We start from the raw sequence: 24,706 nt of genomic DNA, 5'->3' as shown, positions 1-24,706 counted from the left end.
GGTTGCTTTGTGTATGCAAGTGACTTGTGATGGACTTGACTCCAATCTGGTGTTGGTTTTGGTCTTGCACCCTACACTGCTGATACAAACTCTGGCTCTTGCTGACCCTGAATTACAACAGAAAGTAAGAGAATGAATGTATAGATGGACAGAAAGACTGATAGGATTTTGTTTTCACTTTGAGTTTAACATATAGTCAGATGAATCCTTTAAAACTCACTTTACAACTCCTCCACAGATTTTATACTAACAATGTATAAATTTTGCATATCGGTTAAGACATATACTTAGTGCAAAAAAAAGTACGTTTTTCCAACAATGTTCACAGACAAGAGTATTTCACTTTTTATTGACTATTATCACAATTCCAAGGGGTCACAGGCAAGCAGCTTGGGAATTTCAAGCAGTCCAGACATATACTTCTGAATTCAAGTGTATGAATGACACAAAGTCCTAGTTAATGTGATTTAAGGTTCCAAACAAAAATTATTAATAAAAAAATAAGTTGTGAATACTTTTCATAGGGACTGAATACATATAGCCCACTGTAACAACAGAATGTGTAGTTTTCCCCATTAAAACCACTGGGGTTTACCTATAGGGGAATCGATACAGTAGTGTAATATATTTCAAGGGGGATATATTTTTTTTTTGGCAGCATGTGTAGTTATAATAATATATGCAGAAGTGCTAATTCTTGTGGAGTGTCATCAACATGAATGTAACAGCAATACTTTTACTGGTACTTGCACAGCAAAATAAGATAGATGGTGTTTTATCTTGGTAGAGTAATATATATATTGCTGTACTTTCCCCTATTGTATTATTAATATTTAGCCTTAGAATGCCTAATCTCACACACTTACCACCGTACATAACTTATCCCCACCTTCCCTTCTCTATAACCTCAGGCAATTAGATGTAGTAAAAAGACAAGCAGGAGTTAAGTTACTCATAAAATAATGCACTACTGATAATATTCATAAATAATAACAAAATGCAAAGTACATTTGAATATTGGCAACCATACAACCTGATAAAATGGTGATGTGTAATTCAGGTGACACACAGACTTGTAGTTACTTAATGTCTCTAGTTAAGGTATCATTGGTGCTCAGCTTTCAGCCACATGTCTGTTCAAAATGGCTGAAGCTGTGCTCTTGATTGTGTTGTCTTCAGTTCATGGTGTGATGGTCTTCTTCAGTTGTTAGCAAGAGAAAGATACTTCTGCATCATCACAGGTTAGCAAGAGTGATACTTCTTCATCATATGTTGGTTAGAGAGAGAGAGAATGTGGTTGAGCAAGCAAATTTACAGATTTTCTGACTCCCTACAGCCAATAGGATATCGTGGTACTTAAAGGCCTCTGAGACAAGCCAATTCCAAACAGTCATACCTCAGACCAATGGGTTCCTTGCAGGGGGTTGAAAGACATTAGCAGTGAAATACTCATCCAACTGGTTTAAGACACATCCCCCAAATGTTGTCGTAAAATTAGTCGCAAACGGGGGTATGTTCAAACACAACTACCTCTCACCAAAGTAACACTAAATTACATTGCTTTGCCTAGATTACAAATAAATACATACAAAACATTTATCAAGTTATATGCAAAATCTCACATCACAACAGATGGTGTATCAAATATTTAACTCTATGTCAGGTAATGCACATATCCTAGATTTTCTTCCCCTTTCTAAGGATATCATCCAAAATGATTTGAAGGCTAAAATGGTTAAGTAATTCTCAGTTCTCCACTTGTTTCTCTTCACTTTCCTTCCAAATATTTAATTAAACCCAATAGTGCATGATAAATACACACAGGTAAACAGTAACAAGCTAAATGGAGAAATGCTGGTCTCTTTTGTCATTTGCATGTTATTGCTAATTAGGGGCAATTAAAAACCTAAGAATACAGCTGTTTAAGACTAAAATAAGCAATAAGGGTTCAAAACCTTAACGAGCGAGACAACTAATGTGAAGAAGTAGTGTTACTTGAGCAATAAGTGCTTCTTTTTAAGCAATTGGGTTGGAGCAAAAACCTGCAGCCGTGGTGGTCCTCCAGGACTGTGATTGAGGACCTCTATATCTATACCTATTAAGAGCAAAAACATTTTTTTTTATCATTTCTTATTCCCATTTTCTGTATACTGGTTTTATATAAAGAGAGAAAACTTCATGATGTTAAAACAAGCATCCTTGGAACTGGACTGCATTATACAGAGCCTTATAGGTGTCAGTCCAAAAATAAAAGAAAAAGTTTGAATGAATTATGTAATTCATTCGAACCGATTACTATTTTCTCATTTCAGTAGCTATTTGTTTTTCCTGGTATGTAATTATATTCTGTGCTATTCACTGCCATTATCGACTAGAATTTAAATGTACTTTTTCTTCTATTCGTTTGCATCACTGACTCCAGAAAAAATTCCATAAATCCATTCTCAGCTTCTTTTATGTTTGAAACTTGTTTCAGGACTCCTCAAAATAACCTTTTCAACCATGGTGGTTTTCAAACGAGTTCCTCTTCCTGTTTGCTGAGGTTAACACACACTTTACAGTTCACTGAACTGTATGCCAGGAAAACTGTACAGGGCTCCATAACAAGATTGGCCTACAATGGGGAAAAATAATCTGTTCAAACTAATTAATATGGAACAGAGCTCCGTACTACTGAAATAAGAGTCGGGGGGATGTTTGAATCTGTTCAAACGAGTTAGTTTGACTCCTACAGGGCTATGTAGTATTAGAATGCGAGTCTGGTTTATGATCCATCCATCCATTGTCTAACCCGCTGAATCCGAATACAGGGTCACGGGGGTCTGCTGGAGCCAATCCCAGCCAACACAGGGCACAAGGCAGGAACCAATCCTGGGCAGGGTGCCAACCTACCGCAGGACACACACAAACACACCCACACACCAAGCACACACTAGGGCCAATTTAGAATCGCCAATCCACCTAACCTGCATGTCTTTGGATTGTGGGAGGAAACCGAGCGCCCGGAGGAAACCCACGCAGACACGGGGAGAACATGCAAACTCCACGCAGGGAGGACCCGGGAAGCGAACCCGGGTCTCCTAACTGCGAGGCTGGTTTAAGATTATAAATGAAAATGTATTTTACTAAAAACATTAAAATATGATTTTTAGCAGCTGATAGGAAGAAGGAGAAAATGTTCATCTAAACTTTAACTGCCTTTTATCTTCATTTGCTTAAAATCAAGTTACAAAGCATGAACTGCTGGTTTATACATATTTACTATAAAATTAAAATAAGCAGGACTTACAAACAAACCACAGGAAAAGTATAAAACTGTAATAAAATGATGGATTTAATAGTTTTGACTTACAGACTGCTGGTGGCAGTAAAGATTTCAAAGAATAAATATATACACAAAAGATATCTACAACTTACAATTTACATGGCCAGTGAACAAAAGAGAACCAATCACAGACTATACACAACACTTTCATTTATGAAAAAAGAAATCTGCCCTAATCGTATTTGTACATAAAGGTATTTTTGAAGAAAAAAATAACAATAAAAAATGGGAGTCCCATGGGGATATATTAAAGTTTACATGACCATGGCCATGATATTTTTGGAAGGCAACTTAATTTGTCTAGGGAGAAGCATCAAATGTTACAAACATGCTCTAGAGTTTAGCTTAATTTTCTACACAACACTCTAAAAAAGTCGAGTTGAAGATAATACGTTGTTAGATAAAATAGGCATATGTAAAACTTTTAAAAGTTTTATGCACATAGAAAACTGTCTTTATAGTTAATAAAGAGTTTCATAAGGGCTGAACGAGATTAAACATTGAGAGTTTACATTATTTTATTACTCCACTTAAAACTGGATCTGGGAAACAGCTAGATGATCAGCGTTGAGTGATTGTTAATTTGAGTTTTGAGATAAGAATTGACAAAGGAATGTCGGTTATTGTTCAGAGTGTAAAAATACAATAGAAGTCAGCCTGTTGTCAAGAAGTAGCACCTCAGCACAGGCAAAAAGTTGCAATACTTTGTGTTCTTTTTTAGCCCATATGAAAAACAATGAATGAACAAACAGCTGACAGTATTAAGGAAGTGACAATGACATACACAAAAGAAAACAAATTAGGCATATTTAAATAAGCTTAATCATCCTTACGCTAAGAACAAATAAACATTGATACGTAGATGGACAGAAGATCAAACAGCTATGATGAACCAAATGGTTTTCTCGCAAAAAGTTAATTATGTTCCGGAAACTTGATGGGAAAAAAGGCATTAGTGAAACTAAGATGGTCGTTTTAAAATAAATGTTAGTGTTTTTGTTCATCCTAAGTGCAATTACTACAAGTGTAGTGAGCAGTTTAACAATCTCACATCACTAGGGTCCCATTTGTAAATGTGAATGAATTGATGACAATTAGTTGCCTTTGTGTAGATGTGTGTGTCCATTCTTTCTAGAATTATATGATGCCAGCTGATGTAAACCCAACTAACTTGCATGAAATGCTACTACATGTAAATGTTTGAACAATCAACAACCAAATAATTATTGGCTTACATTTTTCAGTAATTCAACAGAAACAAAGAGTAATGAAACTATTTACTCCTTAAACTCTGAAAGGAAAAAAAAAACCAAACAAACTTAATGCAGTCTATTCACCTGCTGTTATCCTGAGAACAATGGTTTACTTGATGATAAAATTCTTCTCCCCTTACACTTCATACTTAACTACACAGCCATTTCTTTAGCACAACTGTGGGACGCATCTCTTGAAGCTGCTTAAGCAAAAGACCAGCGCCATCAGAAAATGTATCGTCCATTACAATTTTTACATTATTGACTGACTGGAGGTTTAATGGGTTCCTGAAGTCAATAACATTTTCATAATCTTCACTGCTAATGTGCAAATCTGAGTGCAAACCGGAGATTTCATGCATCAAATTTTCATTTTGAGGGGGTGGAGGTTTCTCTTCTTTTGGCGTATCATTATCTGGTACAAATTCTTTAAATTTTTTTTTGGGCTTCTCTGCAGATTCTTCCAAAAACTTTAGGAAAGATGCTTCAAAACCCATAGGCCTAAAAGTACTCAAACCAGTATTTTTATGACAATGTGGCCGTTTTACCGGAGTTAAAAAAGACGTACTTGCACATTCAGAGCTGCTGCAAGAGCTACTTAAATCATTCGCCATATCAGGTGAAATTAAATCCTCATTACATTTCTGACTAGTGATTGTCTGCATTTCTTGGTTTTTTTTTTTTATTGGCCTTCCTCTTTTACTCCTGGCTAAAAAACTCGAATCTGTCAAAGGCTGTCTCTCTTCAAGGTTTTGTAAAATAGATTTGGTTTGAAAAGTCTCTTCTGCCAAATCTGAAGCTAAAGCATTTGACAGATTTTCAGCATTGTCTTTCTGAGAGGAAGCTTGACAGCTTTCAGTTTCATTTGTTTCAACACAAGTGTCTTTGAAGTCTTCTTTGTCTGAGATGCATGCCTCCGATTTTTCAGTTTCTTCACGTTCATTACATTCTTTCTTTGCTTGTGGAGGCAAACGCTTCTTACACAGGACGAGCTGACTTCTTCGTTGTAGTATAAAATCTTCAACCAGGTTGTGAGTTTTGTAGTGTCTAATAATATTACGCTCACTGCTAACAACAGAGTCACAGTCTTTTATCATGCAAGGATATTGCATTGGAAATTTTTTTATACACATTGCCAAAGCCTCATCACATGTCTTCAAAGGAAGAATTATTTCACTTTTTGGGTCAAAGATTAACTTTTTCTTTTTTTCATCTATGACAGGAAATTTAGGTTTTGATTTCTTAGGCAATACATTTTTTCCATTATTATTTTTTCCTCCAACACAGAGCTTTTTTGATGCATTTTTGATGGATGATACATATTCCTGGCCTGGTAATTTTTTGCGTGGTCTAATTAAATGTGCCTTATGACTCTCCTTATGCTTTCGAAAAAGATGCCGCAAGAGGTTTGATCTTGTTGCATATACACGATCACAGCCTTCACAGTCACACTTAAATACTCCTGCTGCCTCATTTCGCAACACTTTTCGTACATCATGAGCCATTTCAAGATGACCAATATATTTCCAGAAGACTGTAAACTTCACTTTGCAATTAGGCTGATCACACTGGAATCGTCCCAAGTTTATACTCGACATAAGACTCCCAGCTTGCTCCAAGTTAAACTCATGAAGCTGAGTGTAATGCTGGAAAAGACTGGTTGCTTCTTGAAAAATTCTAGAACAATTCTTAACTTGGCACCTTAACTCCCGCATCTGATTCAATTCTGTGTCCTTTAACTCATCTAGTTCATCTTCATTTTCCTGTTCAAACTTTGGTAGGTCTGACTGATGTACAGCTTTATAGTGTAGTATTAAATTGGGCTGTATTGTGAAAGCGGCTGAACAACCCTGGTGAACACAGCGGTATGGCCTATAGGGACTAAAGCTGTTAGAGGTTTCAAATTCTGTTCTCTGCTTTTTTTCTTCTGGTTTTGATATCTTTTTTGGTTTTTCCATTTTTGGTTTTGAAATATTTTGTTTGGATTTGTCGGGTACAACTTGCCCAGGTATATTCTGTTGGACTGAAGGCTCTCCAGTTGAAGGAGGCCCAAAAGCAGTGAGCCCAGGTACACCTGCAAGGCCACTTGAAGTGTGCTGTGACATTGTAGAGGATACAATAATGGGCTTCCCCTGAGATGAAAAAATGGCATTGGGATTCAACTTAGGGGGGGCCAAAATTGGGTGCTTTAGCTTAGCTGGGGCTAAAATGCTATGTTGTAGCTTTGGCCCAGCAGTAGGTTGAAATTTTGATGGGGATATAAAGCTAGATGGTCTCAGTATCCCAGAGCTGTTGCCTTGCTGAAATCCGGTTTGGAAAATGCTCTTTGCCTGTGGCATTGCTTGAAATATAGGGTTTGCTTGGAGCTGGGTGGGTGCCTTCGCAATGGATTGGATCTTTGTTGGAGACCCACTGTCATTTAGTAGCATTGACCTCATCTGGCCAGCGGGCTGGAGATTAGCTTTTGGCTGGAAAGCTGGCTGTAACTTTGGTTGAGGTCTTATTGTCGGTTGTAGCAGAGCACTGAATCCAATTTTGGGCTGCAACACTGCATTAGACATCATTTTTGGTTGCAGCATTGCAGCAGGGGATCCAAAAATAGGCTGTTGCACTATTGCTGCAGGAGACCCAAAAGTATGCTGTTTTGGAGTTGTTGCTGAGGATCCAATGATAGGTTGCTGGGGAAATGTAGCTGACAAAAAACCCGTAGTAGGCTGCTGTTGTAGAGGTGCAACAGAAAGACTTGTGAAAGGATTTTGATGTTGCAACTGTAGTGCTGGAGCTGCTGTAACAGGAAGTTGCTGCTGCTGGACCGAGGACTCTAAAGTGAGCTGAGGCTGCTGTACCATTTCAGGAAATACTTTGTAGGGACCCTGAAGAGAAGCCTGGGCCACTGTACTGGGCTGCTGAAGTGTTCCTGTTTGATGCTCTGTGTTGGGCAAATGATGCTGCTGAGGAGCCATCTCATGTGACCCTGTGCTTGGTTGGTAAAATGTCACTTTTTGGGATCCCAGGCCTGTCAGCTGCAGTGGAGTTACTACTGTTTGGGAGTCTATTATGGGCTGCTGATTCGGAGTGTTTTGGCATCCACTTTGATGCTGCTGCAGTGCACCCTCTTGCGAATCCATGCTGATCTGCTGCCGAGGGGGAAGTGATTTAGACTCTGTGCAGGGCTGCAGCTGAGAGTTAATCTCTTGGTACACTGTGGTGGGCTGTTGTAGAATGGAAAGCTCTTGAGATCCTGTGCAAGTGTGCTGCTGAGGTGTATTCTCTTGGTACCCTGTGGTGGACTGTTGTGGAGGGCTAACTTTTGCAGATCCTGTGCTACATTCCTGTGGAAGGGTGACCTCTTGAGACCCTATGGTGGGCTGCTGCCGAGGGGTGACCTCTTTAGACTCTGTGGTGAGCTGCTGCCGAGGGGTGATCTCTTGATACCCTGTGCTGGGCTGCTGCTGAGGGGTGACCTCTTGTGATTCAGTGGTGGATGGCTGCCAAGGGGTGACCTCATGAGACTCAGTGGTGGGCAGTTGCTGAGTAGAGACCTCTTCAGTCTCTGTGGTGGGCTGCTGCTGAGAGGTGGCTTCTTGAGACACTTTGTTGGGTTGCTCCCAAGGGATAACCTGTTCAGACGTTTTGCTGGGTTCCTGCCAAAGTGCACCCTCTTGAGATGCTGTGCTGGTATCCTGCCACAATGTATTCTCTTGAGACCCTGTACTGGGCTGTTGCCAAGGGTTAACTTCTTCAGACCCTGTGGTGAGTTGCTGCCAAGGATTAACCGCTTGAGAACCTGTGCCGGGCTGTGGCCAAGGGTTAACCTCTTGAGACACTGCACTGGGCTGCTGCTGAGCAGTAACCACTTGAGGAGCTGTGCTTGGCTGCCATTCAGGGACACCCTCTTGCGACCCCGTGTTAGGCTCCCACTTGTGAATACCCTCTTGAAACACTATCCTAGGCTGCTGCTGAGTAGCACCATCTTGGGACTCCACACCGGGCTGGTGATTCTGGGCTAGCTGCTGTTGGAGTGGCATCTCCTGGAATACCATGTTGGACTGTAGAGGAATAACAATCTGGGCTCCTGTGATGGGATTCTCAGGTGCCACGTCTTGGCATTCTATCCTGGGATTCTGACATGTCACATCTTGGGATCCAGTAGAGGGATGCTGTTGAAACTCCTCCACTAAGGGTCTAGAGTTAACCAATTGCTGATGCAGCAGACCATGGGAGTTCATACCAGACTGTGGCTGTGTTATTGCTGCAGCACTGATTGTAGCCTGCAATGTTATGAACTGGGAGCTAATGGTAGGCTGCAGCACTGATGACTGAGAAGTAACAGATGGTTGCAGCTCAGCCAATGGGGAGCTGATGGTTGACTGAGGAATTCCTGATGCAAGGCCACTAAGGGACTGCAACACTCCTGTAGGAGGCCAGATGGAAGAATGTGATGTTGCTATAAGAGGTGTGTTGTTTGGCTGCATGGTTGCTGAAGGAGACTTGATGGAAGGTTGCAGTGTAGTAGACAAAGATCTGATAACAGGCTGCAGGGTTCCTGATGTAGATTGGAGGATGGGTTGCAGTGTTCCGGAGGTGGGCCTGAGGATTGGTTGCAAGGCTCCCGACACAGGCCTGAAAGTGGGATGTAGTGTACCCGACATGGGCCTGAAGGTGGCCTGCAGTGTTCCGGACGCAGGCCTGAGGAGGGGCTGCAGTGTTCCAGATGAAGGCTTGAGGAGGGGCTGCATTGTTCCAGATGCAGGCCTGAGGAGGGGGTGCAGGATTCCTGATGCTGGTCTAAGGACGGGCAGCTGTGAACTGGAAGCAGGCTGAAGGGTGTGCTGCTGCAGGGTTTCAGATGGAAGCCTGTTTATGGGCTGCAAATCTCCAACCAAGGGTGAAATGGTGGGCTGCACTGTTTCCAGCTGTGGTCTATATGTATGTTGCAATGTTTCTGATGAAAACCCGTGTGTGGTAACAGATGATTCAGTTACACAAATTTCTGGTACTATCTGTCCTTGTATTGGCAGCTGAGTAGACATCTGCTGAAATGCATCATGTTTCGTTGTAGACAGTGTCTTAGACTGGTCAGGTCTACCATTAAATATGTTTTCAGGAACATGTCCATTGTGTGAATCAAGACAGAAGTGAGATGCTTGTGTAGTCTGATTATGTGCATCAGATAAACACTCTTCTGAACTTTTAGTGGCAGTCAATTGTTGAGTGACAAATGTGCTTTCAACAGGATGGACAGGAACATGATGCCCTTGCACAGCAATTGTGCTCTGTACTGTCTCTGTCTCAGGTAGCTCATGAGCAGGTTTTCTACTATATGGTCTCTTTATTTTCAACTTGACCATTTCCTCCTGTGACAAGTGATGCACTGCTTGACAATGGGCTCTAAGATTAGAGTTCCTAGTGAATGTCTTGTTACAAATGTGGCAGCGAAATGGAGCAAACTTCAGCTGGTTTTTCCTGATTTCATTCATCTTGTCTTCATCATAATTGTGTATTTTATGGTAGTGCTTAAACAAAGCATCCTTAGTCATTGCACTGTAAGGACAACCTTCACTTTCACAAACAAAAGGCTTAATAATGCTTTCAAAAGACTGCAAATCAGTTTTGACAGTGGAGTCAGGCAGCAGCACATCTGTTTGCTCACTTGTTGCTACTCCATTATATTGTTTCACACTAGTGGAAGTGCCATTAATGGTGGCATTGCCATTTGTCTCAAGACTTAGCTTCTGAAATGCTCTTAGTATGTCTAGTATTTCATTGTCTATTTGTTCCACATGAAAACTACTGGTCGGCAAGTTTGTAGGTTCAGGTGTCATATCCTGTGTTGTTGATGTGCTCAAGTCATGGGAGGAACTGAGCACATAATTAGAGCTACTCACTGGTGCCTCCAAAATAGGTTTTTGCAAAACTGAATCATTCTTCTGTTTCATTTCTTGACCCACACCATAATTTGAGTAATTATTAAATTTAATCTCTTGGCTTTTTAGTCCTGGCATTTGGGGATTACTACCACCTAAAATTTCAAGATTGCCATTTCCTTGCAGATTAGTATTAGGTGCACCAGTACATACTGGTATGGCATCAGTTGTCTTGTCATTCACATCTTCAGTTTTAAATAACAGAGCCTGAATTTTTTGCTTGACCGTAATTGTTTTCTGATTGGTATTAGGTGGACTGCAATGATTTACTGATTGTTGTGAAGAATTATGCACAGGCATTTGGTTTGGCATAAATGTCTGTGAAAGACCAGTTATTGCAGTAAGTAAATTTTCATTTGGCACAGTGTTCTGTTGAGGAATGCTGGATGTAGCTGGAGACTCAGTATCACACTTTTGTTTACTTGTCTGATCAGCAAGCAGCAACTGGCTTAATGGGTTTGAATCCAAGTTAATATTACTTATTGAATTATTTTCTGCCAGCATCTGAGTTAACAGGTTATCAGAAAAGATATCTGAAGAAAACACTGGCTGTTCCTGCTTTACAAATTCATTACATGGGCGCATGTTTATATCATTTTTAATTTCTTGAGTTATGAGAAAGTTTGAGTTCTCAGATTTTATTTTAATTTTTCCAGTGTGTTGTATAACTGAACTTTCAGGGATACTTGTTTCCGTTTGATAGTTTACAGGGGAAGATTGGAATGATTGCTGCAGGACTGATGTTTCAAATATGTTCTTAATGCCTGCAGTTTCCAAAGCTTGTTTAATAATCTCACTTTGTTGATCTCCTTCACTTAGTTCAGCACATGACCCATTACTTTCTGAGTTGGGTAAAAACCTTGATGGAAGGGCATCTAATGCTAATGACTGGTTAGAATTAAATTGGGAAGCTAGCTGATGAACATTTAAAGAATTTGATGAATTTAGTAAATCGTTGAGAAGCAAAGATGCTTTGTCTTGGTGAATTTCTCCAGGAAGCTCATTATCAGGTTTGCAATGAGATCTCTTAGATAAATGCCCACCTAAAGACTTGGGACTTGGGAATTCTCTGAAACAACGGCTACACAGATATTTGCCTCCTTTCACTATAGCTGGCCATTTTGTTCTTTTATTGTGCTTAGTTCTCTTAACTTTAAGGGAGGTATCTTCATCTTTCAATGCACCTGTATCAATTACAAGAGAACTCATGGCATCTGCCTGAGCAGATTCAGCTGCAGAAGGAAAGTCACAATTAATAAGGGTTTCAACTTGTGGGTTTCTTTCAGCCTCAGAGTGTAAGATGGGAAATGAGTTTGAATCAAGCTGTGGCATAAACAGTGGATTCACAGAAGCCTCTAGCTGCTCTGGTAACCCTGGAATCTTTGGACTCTCAAGACAGGATGGCAATAATGTCTGTCCAACACTCTCTACCACAGATGGTAGCAATGGATTACTGTGGGCACCAACAGCATTAGGTAAATCAGGATTTAGTTCATGTATGTGAGATAAATCTGTACTAGGAGCACTGCCCACTTCAGAAGTATTCCCTGGATATTCAGTCTTTACTAAATTTGATGAATAAACTTTACAAGAGCTTTCATTTTGCTTATGCTCTCTTGGATTTAACCCACAGTCCAAAGGCAAAAGCACCGGCCTTTTTTCACCTTCTAAATGGCTTGGCTGTGCAGTGCTATTCATTTCAGAAGATGAATGTACATTTGAGCCATCAGTTAACTGAGATGCTAGAAGTGGACTTCTAGGTTTTTCATTTACAATGAAATGATCACTTCCTTTTGCATGTGAAGGAATATCAGTCTTTGCATCTACTTCTGGCTGTGGAAACATAATCAGATTTTTTATTCCTGTTTGCAAAGTTGGGTTTGTGTTAGTCTGTGATGCTAAAACTACATTCATCAGTGCAGTCTGAGCACATCTTAGCATATCTGAGGCAGAGTTTTGTGGAGACAGTTCAGGATCTGTGGCACTGATTTGTGACAAAACTTGATTAGTCAATGTTTGCAAATGCAGAGATAATAATTTTGCTGGACTTTCTTTATGCAAAGGCAGAATAGAGCTGGAAGACAAGTTAGGACCAACTCCTCTAGCATTTATAGACAGGACAGGATTTATATTCATCTCTTTATGCAAAGGCAGTACCTGATTTGTAGTGGTTTCAATTTGTGGGAAAAAGCCAGGATTTGAAGGATTTTCAGCTTGACCTGGTGGCACATGACTTTGATTGCTCTCACATTTTAACGACAAAGATGGCATAGTCACTGCAGTTGGAAGCCTTCCCATTTGGTATGAGAAAAGTGGGTTAACCAATTTACCAACTTCTGATGCACAGATAGGTAGCTTATCATTAGCCATTTGCGAAGGTACTGAAAAAACACGGCCTTCACTAGAAACTGGGTGTGCACCAGATGCTTTTGCAAGCTTTTTGTTTTTTCGAGCTAATATCAGAGCAGCATAGTATTCAGCATGTGCTGCCTTCATGTGTTTGCTAACACTTCTGGTACAACTGTATGTCCGAGTGCATCCATCAAAGGTGCAGTTGTATTTTACTTTAACTTGAGTCTCTCCAGCTACAGGGGGATTGCCTTGATTTGCTGCTGGTGGAAAAGCAATCTTTTGTTCCTCTTTCACTACCTGAGGTACAAAATGTGCATCATGAGAAACACTGCCAGTTGTTTCTGTATGCTGCTTCATAATTATTTTTTCAGTATCTAGAGGTTCAGGTTTAATGGCAGTCTGTTCAGCATTTTTCAACAATGTGACTGAAGCTACTGCTTCAGTTGAGGTGTCCCTAACATTTGCTAAAAGACCATTTAGATAAACTTCGGTTTGTTTAACTGGCTGTTGTGCCTGAATATTAGCTGATGGTTCAAGTGCTGAATTATTTAAAATTTCATTGACTGGCATGCTTACAATACCCTCAAAAGGTAAGCTACTTCCTGACTCTGCTTTGTGTTCTGCCTGAAATAGGCCATCCAAAGGAAAATCGTTTTTAGGAGAGCACATGCTTATCTCTTGAGAAACGCTTGGACTTAATACAGCTTGACCGGTTGGTTGTAATAAATTCGGATTTGGCTCTGGTGTGGGATCAACATTCACTGGGTTCAAATTAAGTGGTAATGACTGACTTAAGTTCACTGTGCTTGGCTCAAGTAGCTGAGTGGTAGTAGCTTCCATTACTGGAGTTTTAATAGGTGGTTCTGACAGTAGACCTTGTGTAGTTATCTGGCTTGCTAGTGGTAACTCACTTTGGTTTTCTTCCAATTTTACGACATGCTCTTCAGAAGTTGAATTATTTGTTTGCATTAGATGATCTTCCTGGTGCAGATCCAGTTTTACTTGGGAATGAAATATTTTTCCACAATCTGGACTTTTGCAAGTGAATGTATTATAATGCTGAGCTTCATGGTCATATAGCATATAGGCTTCATAAAAAATTCTTCCACAGTTTGGAAACATGCATTTTGCTTTGAATACTGTATGTTCTTTCCTGTGTATCAGTAATTCAGAGTTAGTAGAGAAGCTGGATTTGCAATTTACCTGTATGCAGATATAGGGCTTTGCACCACAGTGCATTTGTAAATGATCGTTGAGGTGGGTGACACTGACAAACTGGCGACGGCAGTACTGACAAACTACTTTCTTACTCTGCATCTCAAGGAACCGTTTAGCATCTTCATTGTTTTTATGTCCTTTCACATGAGCTACTAAATTTTTGAAATATTTGAAGCCCTTTTTACAGTCATTAACAGGGCAAGTATATTCCTCTTTGTATTCTGCTCTGTGTGCTGCAAGCGCAATTTTTGACAGTTTTCCTTTGACTTCATCTTCTGAGATATCATTATCATTGAAAACTACAAAATCATTTGAATATAGTCTGTTTTTCTTCTTTGGCCTGTTTTCTTGCTTTTCGCTAGGTTTAACTTTTTGACTAACAATATTAGAAGTAGGCATTTTAGCTGATGTAATTTTCCTTCTATTAGATTTCATGGCAGCAAGTCTTTCCTTGCAAGACTGCTTTACGTGGGATGTTACATGTGGGACAAAAAGTTCTTTCCTGTTAAAACTTTCAGCACATATTGGGCAATGGTAAACCCCATCTTTAACATGCTTCTGAGCATGTCTTACAATCCTGTGTCCAAGAAATTCTTTATCACACAGGACACAGTACTGCATGTAAGCCTGCCAATTTCTAAATCTAGCAGATATAAATCCTTTTTCTTTTAATTTTTTAAAATCCTTCTTTTTTTGTTTTTCGTCATCTAAGTCACCAAAAGCATTTTCTGCATCAAAAACGCAGTCCACAAGCCCACCGAACTCTTGTTCCAGAACTTTTTGTCCATCTTCATCATCAAGATGATCAAAAGCTTCACTGTCATTTAGCTCGTCTATGGAGCATACAATAGAAGCTTCTTCACCCATCAAGCCTAAACAATGGCGTTTTAGCGTCTTCCAGTCCCAAAACTCTGGATCAAAAGGCCACTGAGTTTTTAATACCAGCAAAAGCTCACAGCGAAGTGAATTGGGCACTGGAAGGTTTTCAACATCTAGTTTCTGATCAGGTTCATTATATAATGTCTCAACAGAGTAGTAGGACTCAACAGTAGGCTCCAAAAGAAATTCTGTAAGTTGGCAAGCACGCCTCACTTCCAAGTCATTAGATAACAAGCAGATGATAGTCTTACAGATAGTTGCTTTTATATTTGTATTTTTGATAGCATCCATTCTTAGGGCTCGAATGCACAATTCAATACATGCTGCAAGTCCTCCTTCTTCAACCTGCAATTTAAAAAAAACAAAAAAACATGAGGTTTTAAAGGTCAATAAATGTGTTCCATTAATATTAAATCCAATAAAAACATCTTATGAAAAATTTTGCACAGTACTATCTTGACAATTCATACTTCAATATTCCTTATAAAGTTTAATTTACAGAATAGTTTTTCAAATGTTTATATTTTAATTAATGTATAAAGCAGGCTAATACTGAAAGTTCTGCATAGTCATAAGTTATTGTAATGTTTATATATTTCAGCAATCTCTCTAAACAACACAAAACATTTTGCATAAATCCTGTATACTGTCTAGCAAAAACTACATTTTACTAAGAAACAATCAGAAGCATGTTATTTACAGATTTATTTTACAGCAATGTCTGCTGTATTTAGCATTAATTAACGCCAATGTATCTTATTAGATTTTATGTTTATTACATGAAGCAAATGCCAAATAGTGTCCTAAAGTAAAAAGATCACATTCACAATTCCCTACATAAATAACATAATTAAATTAATTTTTTATCTACAACAAAACTAATTCTTACATTCCTTTTTCCTTAATTGATCAAAAGTATTAACATTTAAAAAAAAATGTTATTTTCACTAGGTTGCTACTATACTGAAAGAAAATGATTCAGAAAGTAGTCATTTCTCAATAAACAATCTCAGGAGAAACACATTCAATATGTTGAAATAGCTATGTAAATGTGTAAACATACTTTAACATATGTATTTATGTTACTACCACATCTATGCATGTACACTCACCGGACAGTTTATTAGGTATACCTGCTCAACTGCTTGTTAACGCAAATACTAATCAGCCAATCACATGGTAGCAACTCAATGCATTTAGGCATGTAGACATTGTCAAGATGACCTGCTGAAGTTTAAACCGAGCATCAGAATGGGGGAAGGTGATTAAAGTGACTTTGAAAGTGGCATGGCCGTTGCTGCCAGATAGGCTAGTCTTGAGTATTTCAGAAAATGCTGATCTACTGGGACTTTCACACACACAACCATCTCATGGGTTTACACAGAATGGTCCAAAAAAGAGAAAATATCCACTGAGTGGCAGTTCTCTGGGGGAAAATGCTTAGCTGATGCCAGAGGTTACAGAAGAATAGTCAGACTGGTTCAAGCTGATAGAAAGGCAACAGTAAATCAAAAATCTACTTGTTACAACTGAGGTACTCAGAAGAGCACCTCTGAATGTCCAACATGTCAAACCTTGAAGCAGATGAGCATACAGCAGCAGGAGACCAGACCAGGTGCCCTCTCCTATTGCTTAAGAACAGGCAACCGAGGCTACAATTTGTACAGACTAACCAAAATTAAACAACAGAAGATTGGAAAAACAACATTTGGTCTGACGAGTCTCAATTTCTGCTGCAACACTCGGATGTTAGGGTCAGAATTTGGCATAAACAACATGAAAACATGGATCCATTCAGCCTTATATCAATGGTTCACACTGGTGGTGGTGGTATAATGATGTTGGGGATATTTTCTTGGCACACTTTAGGTCCCTTAGTACCAACAGATCATCATTTAAATGCCACTGCCTACCTGACTATTGCTGCTAACCATGTCCATCCCTTTATGACCACATTGTACCAATCTTCTGATTACTACTTCCAGTAGAACAACATGCCATGTCACAGTGCCAGATCATCTGAAACTGGTTTCTTGAACATGATAATGAGTTCACTGTACTCAAATGGCCTCCACAGTCAACAGATCTCAATCCAATTGAGCACCTTACGGATGTGGTGGAATAGGACATTCATATAATGGACGTGCAGCCGAAAATTCTGCAGAAACTGCGTAATGTTATGTCAATATAGACCCAAAATCCCTGAGGAATGTTTCCAGCAATTGTGGAATTTATGCCACAAAGAATTATGGCAGTTCTAAAGGAAAAATGGGGTCCAACCTATGCTAGCAAGGTGTACCTAATAAAGTGGCCACTGAGTGTATGTTAATAACCACACTTATCCGATGACTATAGGACATATTAAGTAGAGATACATTGATCTACTTTTGCATATATTTTAACTGATGTTATGCCAGGCAGGATAAGTGACAAAGTAACATAGACATCATAACTGAACTAGCAGCCTACAAATTTAAGGTTTAATGACCACAATGTAATTACATTGTAATGTAATACTATATAAATATGAAAATTTGCATAAGAAAGATTAGAGAAGCACTGGAAGTTAAATACACATGTTAGTGCATGATCAAATTATGTCAAAAAAATCTTCCAAAACTGTCTAAAAGTTCCAAAGCAGAAAATGGTGAATCCTGATCCAGGAAAAACAATAATAGTTAGGTGCTACAGAATTTTTCAGAAAGATGGTTTCAGTCTTAAGGATATGAGATTTTCTGCAGCATATAGCCAAAGTCACAAAATAGATTTTAGGATTGAATAAGACTGAGCTGGGCAAAAGGAGAACATCAATGTGATCTTTTTGGTTGTGTTTTTATGTTTTTTGCAAAGAGTACAGGAAAGTAGTTCAGAAATGTGTGCAGTTTGTGAAAATAAAACCTAAGCACATACAAAGAGCTATAACAATATACATAGGAAGACAGAGTAACGGCATTTTTGAACAGCACCTATTAAAACTGCTTCCTTAAAAGAGGTAACCTATAATGTTAACAGTAAGAGGGTTAGGGACAGATCCTATAAGTCACGGCAAGATGACAAATTTTAGCTTTTGATCTTCAGTATACATTATTAAGCTATGTAAACTTTCAACTGATAAAAAGTGATAACCATAACTGCACTGATTTTTCAAGGTCTGACTGATCTGGACAAGTATTTATAGTTCAATTTCCGTATTGTGGTGACAGTATTATATCTGGAGTGTGTAATGTATTACCAATATAATATATATTATATATAATATAAACGCGTGACTTATAACAAATTTCTGATTCAGAGATTCTTACCTCTGACTGAATGACTTTAATCAGAAAGAAAATGTGGTAAACTGTTTTAGAAAGCTGGGACAATCGGCGGCAGCAGTCAAGAAAGACTTGTGTCGAGGGTTCTACTCTCTGCTGTAGTTTACTCCAAAACAAGGTTAGCTCCCTTAAAAAGAAAAAAAAAATCATGAAAGCAGTTCTTTGCTAAAAAGTCAAATAATCACTCAAAAAAAAAAAAGGCTCATAACATATAATGTTCTACAATTCAACAACTGTTTTCTTTCTGAACACCCTTTAATTGCTTCAGCTGCCCGAGTTCAACTCTCCTAACCGTGTAGTACAACTAATTTTATGAACTGACATGACAGTAACTTTTCTTCAACACCCAAGAATTCTGTGAAAATTATCAAATTAATGGATATACTGTTCTTTCTGCTAAACCACAAATGCAATACAACTTACTGCACCTGCTGCAATTCAGCATAAAATAGGTAATAAACATTTCATTTAAATTTGGCTGATAATGGTTGCTTTCACTATAGATCCTTAATTGTGGGGGAACAAGATCCTATCTTGGCAGTATCAGTCAGTCTCAAGGCAGGAACCAGCCTTTGAAAAGGTCCAATTCTCTTGTCAGGCCACATCTGCAAATACCAACACACTTACACTTGCTCATTAACAGGTCAGGTTAGAGTCAATTAACAATCTGCAGATGTCTGATTCAATAGAAGAGATTCTCCATGCTTTTCATAAGGAAAGATATTTAGAAACTTCTATCACTGAATGCAGGAATCCCATGTGACCGAGACTACTGCAAATATATTTGAAAAGAATACTTATTACCTGAAATCTTCAATTAAAATATTTACAGTAGTTCAAAAACTACTGCATTTTGAAGTAGCATACATGGTAACCTTCAATAATGTTTAAAAAAAATAGCACAAGTTTCAAAAGACATTGGCTGTTTTTCTCCATTGAAAAAACAAAAAAATAAGCACAAAGTAAAAGTTTTTTTAGACAATGTATCTGGAAAACTTTGTCAAAGAGACATTAAAAAATGAGCAAAGGAAACGTTTCTGAAACTCGATATACAAATGGAAATAGTATACAAAAACAGGTGTGAAATCTTGGCTTGACTACAGGTTAAGACTGACGTACAATATGTGCACTCAGCAATGATGTACATGTATTTGCATATTTAATTAGTATTAACTGCACAAGTAACATTTGATTGATTCCAGAAGGTTTATAATACAGTCCCTTATGGAAAGCAAAGGAAATATTAAAAGAAAAAGGTCTCTGATATTTTAGGCATGTTAAAATCAGTAATCAAGTAATCCTTAGCACTTTCAAAATACAAGCAACCACCAACCAGCATTATATATGATGTAGACAGATGCATGTTTAATCTTTCGTACACAGTAAACATTTAATAGACTTTGAATTTCATGTGACAGAGACATCCCCTTGTGTATTGGGTAGAGAGCATTTCAGCATAGGATGTATAAAGAATGATCTGATCATCACGGACCATCTGATTTATTTGTTCATGTCCAGATACTAAATTTATTGATTTATATTTTCTTGGGTGAGGGTTGAATTCTGGTTTGTTAAGTCGGACTTGACTGTATGGAATGTTATTGCTTCAAATACAACCAATTAAAAAATGTACCGTATATATTTTTCTCCGATAGGAATATTAAAATACAAGGAGTGTAGTACAATTTTAAGCATAAAGAATCAGAAACATATAAAAAGTTTACAAAAAATGTGAGTGTAATAGCAAATTTTGCACATTTATTTTTAAGCAGGTTTCAAACATACAGAGTTTCTCTCTTTGTTTCTGGATCTTTTCACATTACTCCATAAAAGAAAATAAACCATTTAAACAACACAAAGCCATCATTGCCTCCTGAATGCTTAAAATAAAAGAAGCATAACCCTGTAGCCATTGGAAGGGAACAAAGAAAAATGGAGTATCTGTCAGATCACAGACATTCCTCGTAACTTTATTTTAAAGTAAAGAGGGAGGGGGGTCAGCATTTTGTTCTGCACACCACCAACCAGCTACCTGTATGCGGAAAAAGCAGCCCAAGCTATAAGCAAAGCCATCAATGGTTATTATTGTTAAAGCAGCAAAAGCTCACTGACAGACAAGTTCTCCATATGATAACAATTTCTTATTATGCTCACAACATTGTGTCCTCAATTCCTAAACGTTCTGGAACTTCTTTTTAGGGCTGCATATAACTGTTTTTTTATTTTAGAAATGATTCCTCCCACAGTCCAAAGACATGCAGGTTAGGTGAACTGGCGATCCTAAATTGTCCCTAGTGTGTGTGTCCTGTGGTGGGGCTGGCGCCCTGCCTGGGGTTTGTTTCCCTACTTGCACCCTATGTTGGCTGGAATTGGCTCCAGCAGACCCTCGTGACCCTGTAGTTAGAATATAACGGGTTGGATAATGGATGGATGAATGAATGATTAATCCAGCGATAATTTTTTCAATTAGTCAACTAATCTAATAAATAACTTGTAGCAACTACAGAGACATCTGTTACTTTAAATGTAAGGCTGATAGGATTAACTACATATTATGGGATGGTATTATGGAATATAGATGGAGGAAGTAAACTGCACATGTAACAAGCCATCCTTGTGGTTTTAATAGAATAAAGTGGCAGAACATAAACTTCTCGGTCAACAATAATAATGGATTACTGTTAAAAATATAACAAATACCAAATAGCAAACATGAAAAACATTTATCATTAGAATATCAACAATGTATCATGTAAAAAAAAAAGTGCAAAAAAGGAATGCAAACTCAAAATGTTTCCAAATCAAATTAATTTCAATTCACAAATAAAGATTTGATAACAAAAGTAGTACAGTTTGATTCCAGTGTTCCAAATACCAAATATTATAGATCAGATATGCTTAGCAGTACAACATAAGTGCAAAAACAGAAGATCATGCAACAGTGGAGTTTGTTTGAATCAGATTTCAATAACAAACAAACATATCTGTTTAGTAGTCCAACATTAGTGCAAAGATCAGTTTAAGTAACACTTGAATACAACTTATCAATTCAAGTAACACTTCAGATTATATAACAAAAACTTGGTAAAAAAAAAAATATATATATACTGTATAATGAGAGTAAAATAAATAAAGTATCATAAACCTCAAGATAATCACAGGCTAACAAAATGTTATCCTGCTCATTACACACTATAGATTACTTTAAGATTGTATATTTTATTTTCTTACTTTTTTGCTAATTGTAAGCTTCCTCCTGGGGTTAGGGAGTCTTGTGACTCAGCACTAGCCTACTAATGCATCGTTGCCAGGTGACGTGTCCATTATGAAACTCCGCACTCAGGAAACTAAATGACTATAGAATGCAGCTTTTTTCCAATCAGAACAAACAAAAGCAATTAGAACTTAAGGTGCTGTCTTTGCAGCATCTTCATAGAAAGTCCTGGAATGCTTCTGTCTTAGATGCTTCTGCATAGGTGTTGTGCTGCTATGATGTGCCATTTCATATTTACAGTGTGAATACAGAACACAGTATTATTTGGCTTTGGCTTAAAGTACTCACATACTTTTGAAGTCTGTGGCCTTTCACCTTAAGTACTTGCAGATCAACTAGGTGCTGCCATGCTGATCTCTTGTAAGATGGAAAAAATGCGAGTGTCAACATATGCCGTACCAACTGGCAAATTTAAATAATCGACTACGTTGATTATATCATTGCTCCGTAACAGTACTACTTCTTTTCTTAGAATGCATATAAAACACATGACTATTTCCATCTCGAGCTTTCTCTCTATTGTTTGCTTACATTATAAAAAGGTGCCAAAAGCCAATGTGGGAACACTTACTTTATTCAGAAGTTCACATCAAGTGTGTAATCAGAATGTACAAAATCAGGAGGATCAACATGGAAGGGTTTGACAAAATGTTTTACCTGGTCCGTCAGAGCTTTGCTATTTATAACTCATGTGTAATTTATTGTATTGATATACAAATTTACAAGGAAGCTACATTGAACTTTCTTTATATGTCTCGGAGGTGAACTGTGATTAGGGAGAGAGGGAAGGTGGTTATTTTTTACATCTTCACTGTCCAGTAACTAAAAAAAAGAAATTATTATATCATTTTCACAATTGAGCAACTGAATACCAGGATAATTTAGGATATTTTTACTTACACAACATATGCACTTTTCGTACCATGTTTGTCAGAAAAATCACTTTGTCAAATTTGTGACATTTGCCATGGTGAGATTTAGGTTTGTATCAGTACATGGTGGAAGCATTAGCTAATTAAAACACTCTTCAAGAGTAATGTTTAATGTCAAGTCAAATTAATTCACATTTTAAATGCAACACTCCCAATGACTTATTTTAAACCTTTGCTTCTTTTTTTTAGATTTGTCTAAATTTTAAGATTACTTTTTTGAAATCAAACTTGTCAATTTAAGATTATTATTTCAGATTTCCTACTAGATGACTTTTGTTCACATATTACATTGTACAAGTAATAAGATGTTGATTTTGCTTTTGACTGCATGTGTGCTTAAGTTGCAAATTAGTTGTTATGCCAAAGGACATATTTTGTTACCCCAAAAAAAAATACAAATGTAGGGTTTACCAATTCATTTTCAAAAATTAAGGATGCTGTTTAAGTAGCCCCACTAATTATGTGCGTTTGAGACTGTGTACCTCCATCAACATACTTCACGCAATATGACCAGAGAAACCTGCCTCGAAACATTACAAACTCAGCTACATGAATGTCTGCACAATGTGGAAGTTATGAAACATAAACGAAACACTTCTACAAACTTACCAAGCACAGTACATATCTTCTTGTAAAAACTGACGGGTTAGAAATGCTGTACACAGTGCTAAAGCACTCTTTTCTTCTCCTTCTGACTCAAGATTACAGATCATTTCTAATGCGTCCTTGCAATCTACTTCAGAAATCTGAGGGGGAAAAGAAAAAAAAAAGAAATTCTTCAATTAGATCAAAGAAGGCATTGACAGCAGTATTTCCTTTGCAATCACAAAGTGACAGAATGCGGTAGCATAGGAAAAGCATTTGTCATTTATGTGAGCACATAAGCAAGCACTTTCCTTGCATTCTATATATAACCTATGAAGATGTTCAGTCATAAAACAGACATGGACAAAAGCACTATTAGCACCAACCCAGAACTTATTGCATGCTAGATACATGCAACTACAAGGTATTTGTGAAGCAATATCAATGATTTGTAAACATGAAATTTAAATTGCTGACCCATTTCAACACAGAGCTCTTTTGAAACTGATGGCCTTCTGAGGCGTTTTAACACTAGAATTACCAGAGCCTACGAAAAAACTCGTAGATCCGTCCAACCTTAAATCGCTTCTTAAAACCATTCCCACCCCTCCGCTAGCGTCTTTTGTTAATCTAAATGTGCTGATAAAGAAAAGCTCCAAGTAGCCGGCTATTCCATCCCGCACCGACTTAGAACGTGCACAAACTTCTCCCAGCTCATGCCTTGATTGATTATCTGGGAGTGAAGTGGAGTTTTAGAATGGAAATAGATCATTATTTGGAATACACGCATTTCACGTGTGTTCCATTTTTACAGTAATCCGTGTAAACCCATTTTTAAAACAGAAACGTTTTTCATACTGTAGTAGTAAATGACAAAATGTAGGCATAAACTATAACACTTTCACAAAAGGTACAAATATAACAGAACAAGTATGATTTTATTCAAAATTATAACTGCAGAAAAAAAGCCGCCTTAGCATGCGACATTGACACACATTTACTACACGTGCCGCAGTAGCATAATGGTATCAGCTGCTGACTAGTAACCAAAAGGTCATGAGTTTGATCCCGGATGACTCACCTTTGAGAAGTAAACTGCTCTTATTCTTACTATTTTAGAATAAAAACATACATTTGATTTCAGTGTGTAACAGCCAGTGTAATTTAGGATACTAGTAAAGGTTAGTTTTTTATTTTTTCATTCACTTTTCATTCTCTCAGTCGTTCAGGATCCCCGCCCCTGCTGTTTTCACATAAAGATGCGGTATAGCTCTCCAACGTACTTCTGACTGCATTCTCGTACCAATGCTTGCAAACTGAAGTGCCTGCGTGCACTTTTCGTGGCATTACACGTCTATTTTTTGAGCATGCCCGTGTCGCTCAAACACAAGAACATATGTTGGTGTAAAAGTATAACAAAACAAGTGCACTTTTATTCTAGACTATAAGTGCAGAAAAAATAAAGCAAGTTACAGTAGGCGGTTGATACGACAGCTTGCGTGGTGCAATGCTAAGAACTGCTGATTTCCGATCCGTGCTATATAAAATCATCACATTCAAATATTAACAATTCCCACAAACCCTTCCTACATTTACGACATGTGTACTTGTTGCAGTGTACACATTTCGCTGTGCTATGGTTCC

General features: G+C 37.9%; 1 protein-coding gene across 2 annotated transcripts in view; it reads right to left on the bottom strand.

Moving 5' to 3' along the window:
- Positions 1-3,312: 3,312 nt before the first annotated feature.
- The window catches only part of znf292b (zinc finger protein 292b), a 122,430-nt gene continuing 101,036 nt past the window's right edge, over positions 3,313-24,706 (bottom strand). The window contains exons 6-8 of one of the 2 annotated variants that reach the window (XM_039748083.1): positions 23,087-23,223; positions 18,257-18,398; positions 3,313-15,299 (exon numbers count right to left, since the gene is read on the bottom strand). In XM_039748083.1, coding sequence (XP_039604017.1) covers positions 4,728-15,299; positions 18,257-18,398; positions 23,087-23,223 — 10,851 coding nt within the window. In that variant the 3' untranslated portion in view covers positions 3,313-4,727. Of the gene's footprint in view, positions 15,300-18,256; positions 18,399-23,086; positions 23,224-24,706 lie in introns of those variants that run through there. The other variant, XM_039748084.1, reaches the window with a different exon arrangement.

This window comes from Polypterus senegalus, chromosome 3 (assembly GCF_016835505.1).
Source record: "Polypterus senegalus isolate Bchr_013 chromosome 3, ASM1683550v1, whole genome shotgun sequence".
NCBI classification, from domain to species: Eukaryota; Metazoa; Chordata; class Cladistia; order Polypteriformes; family Polypteridae; genus Polypterus; species Polypterus senegalus.
This window is presented reverse-complemented; position numbering and strand designations above follow the sequence as displayed.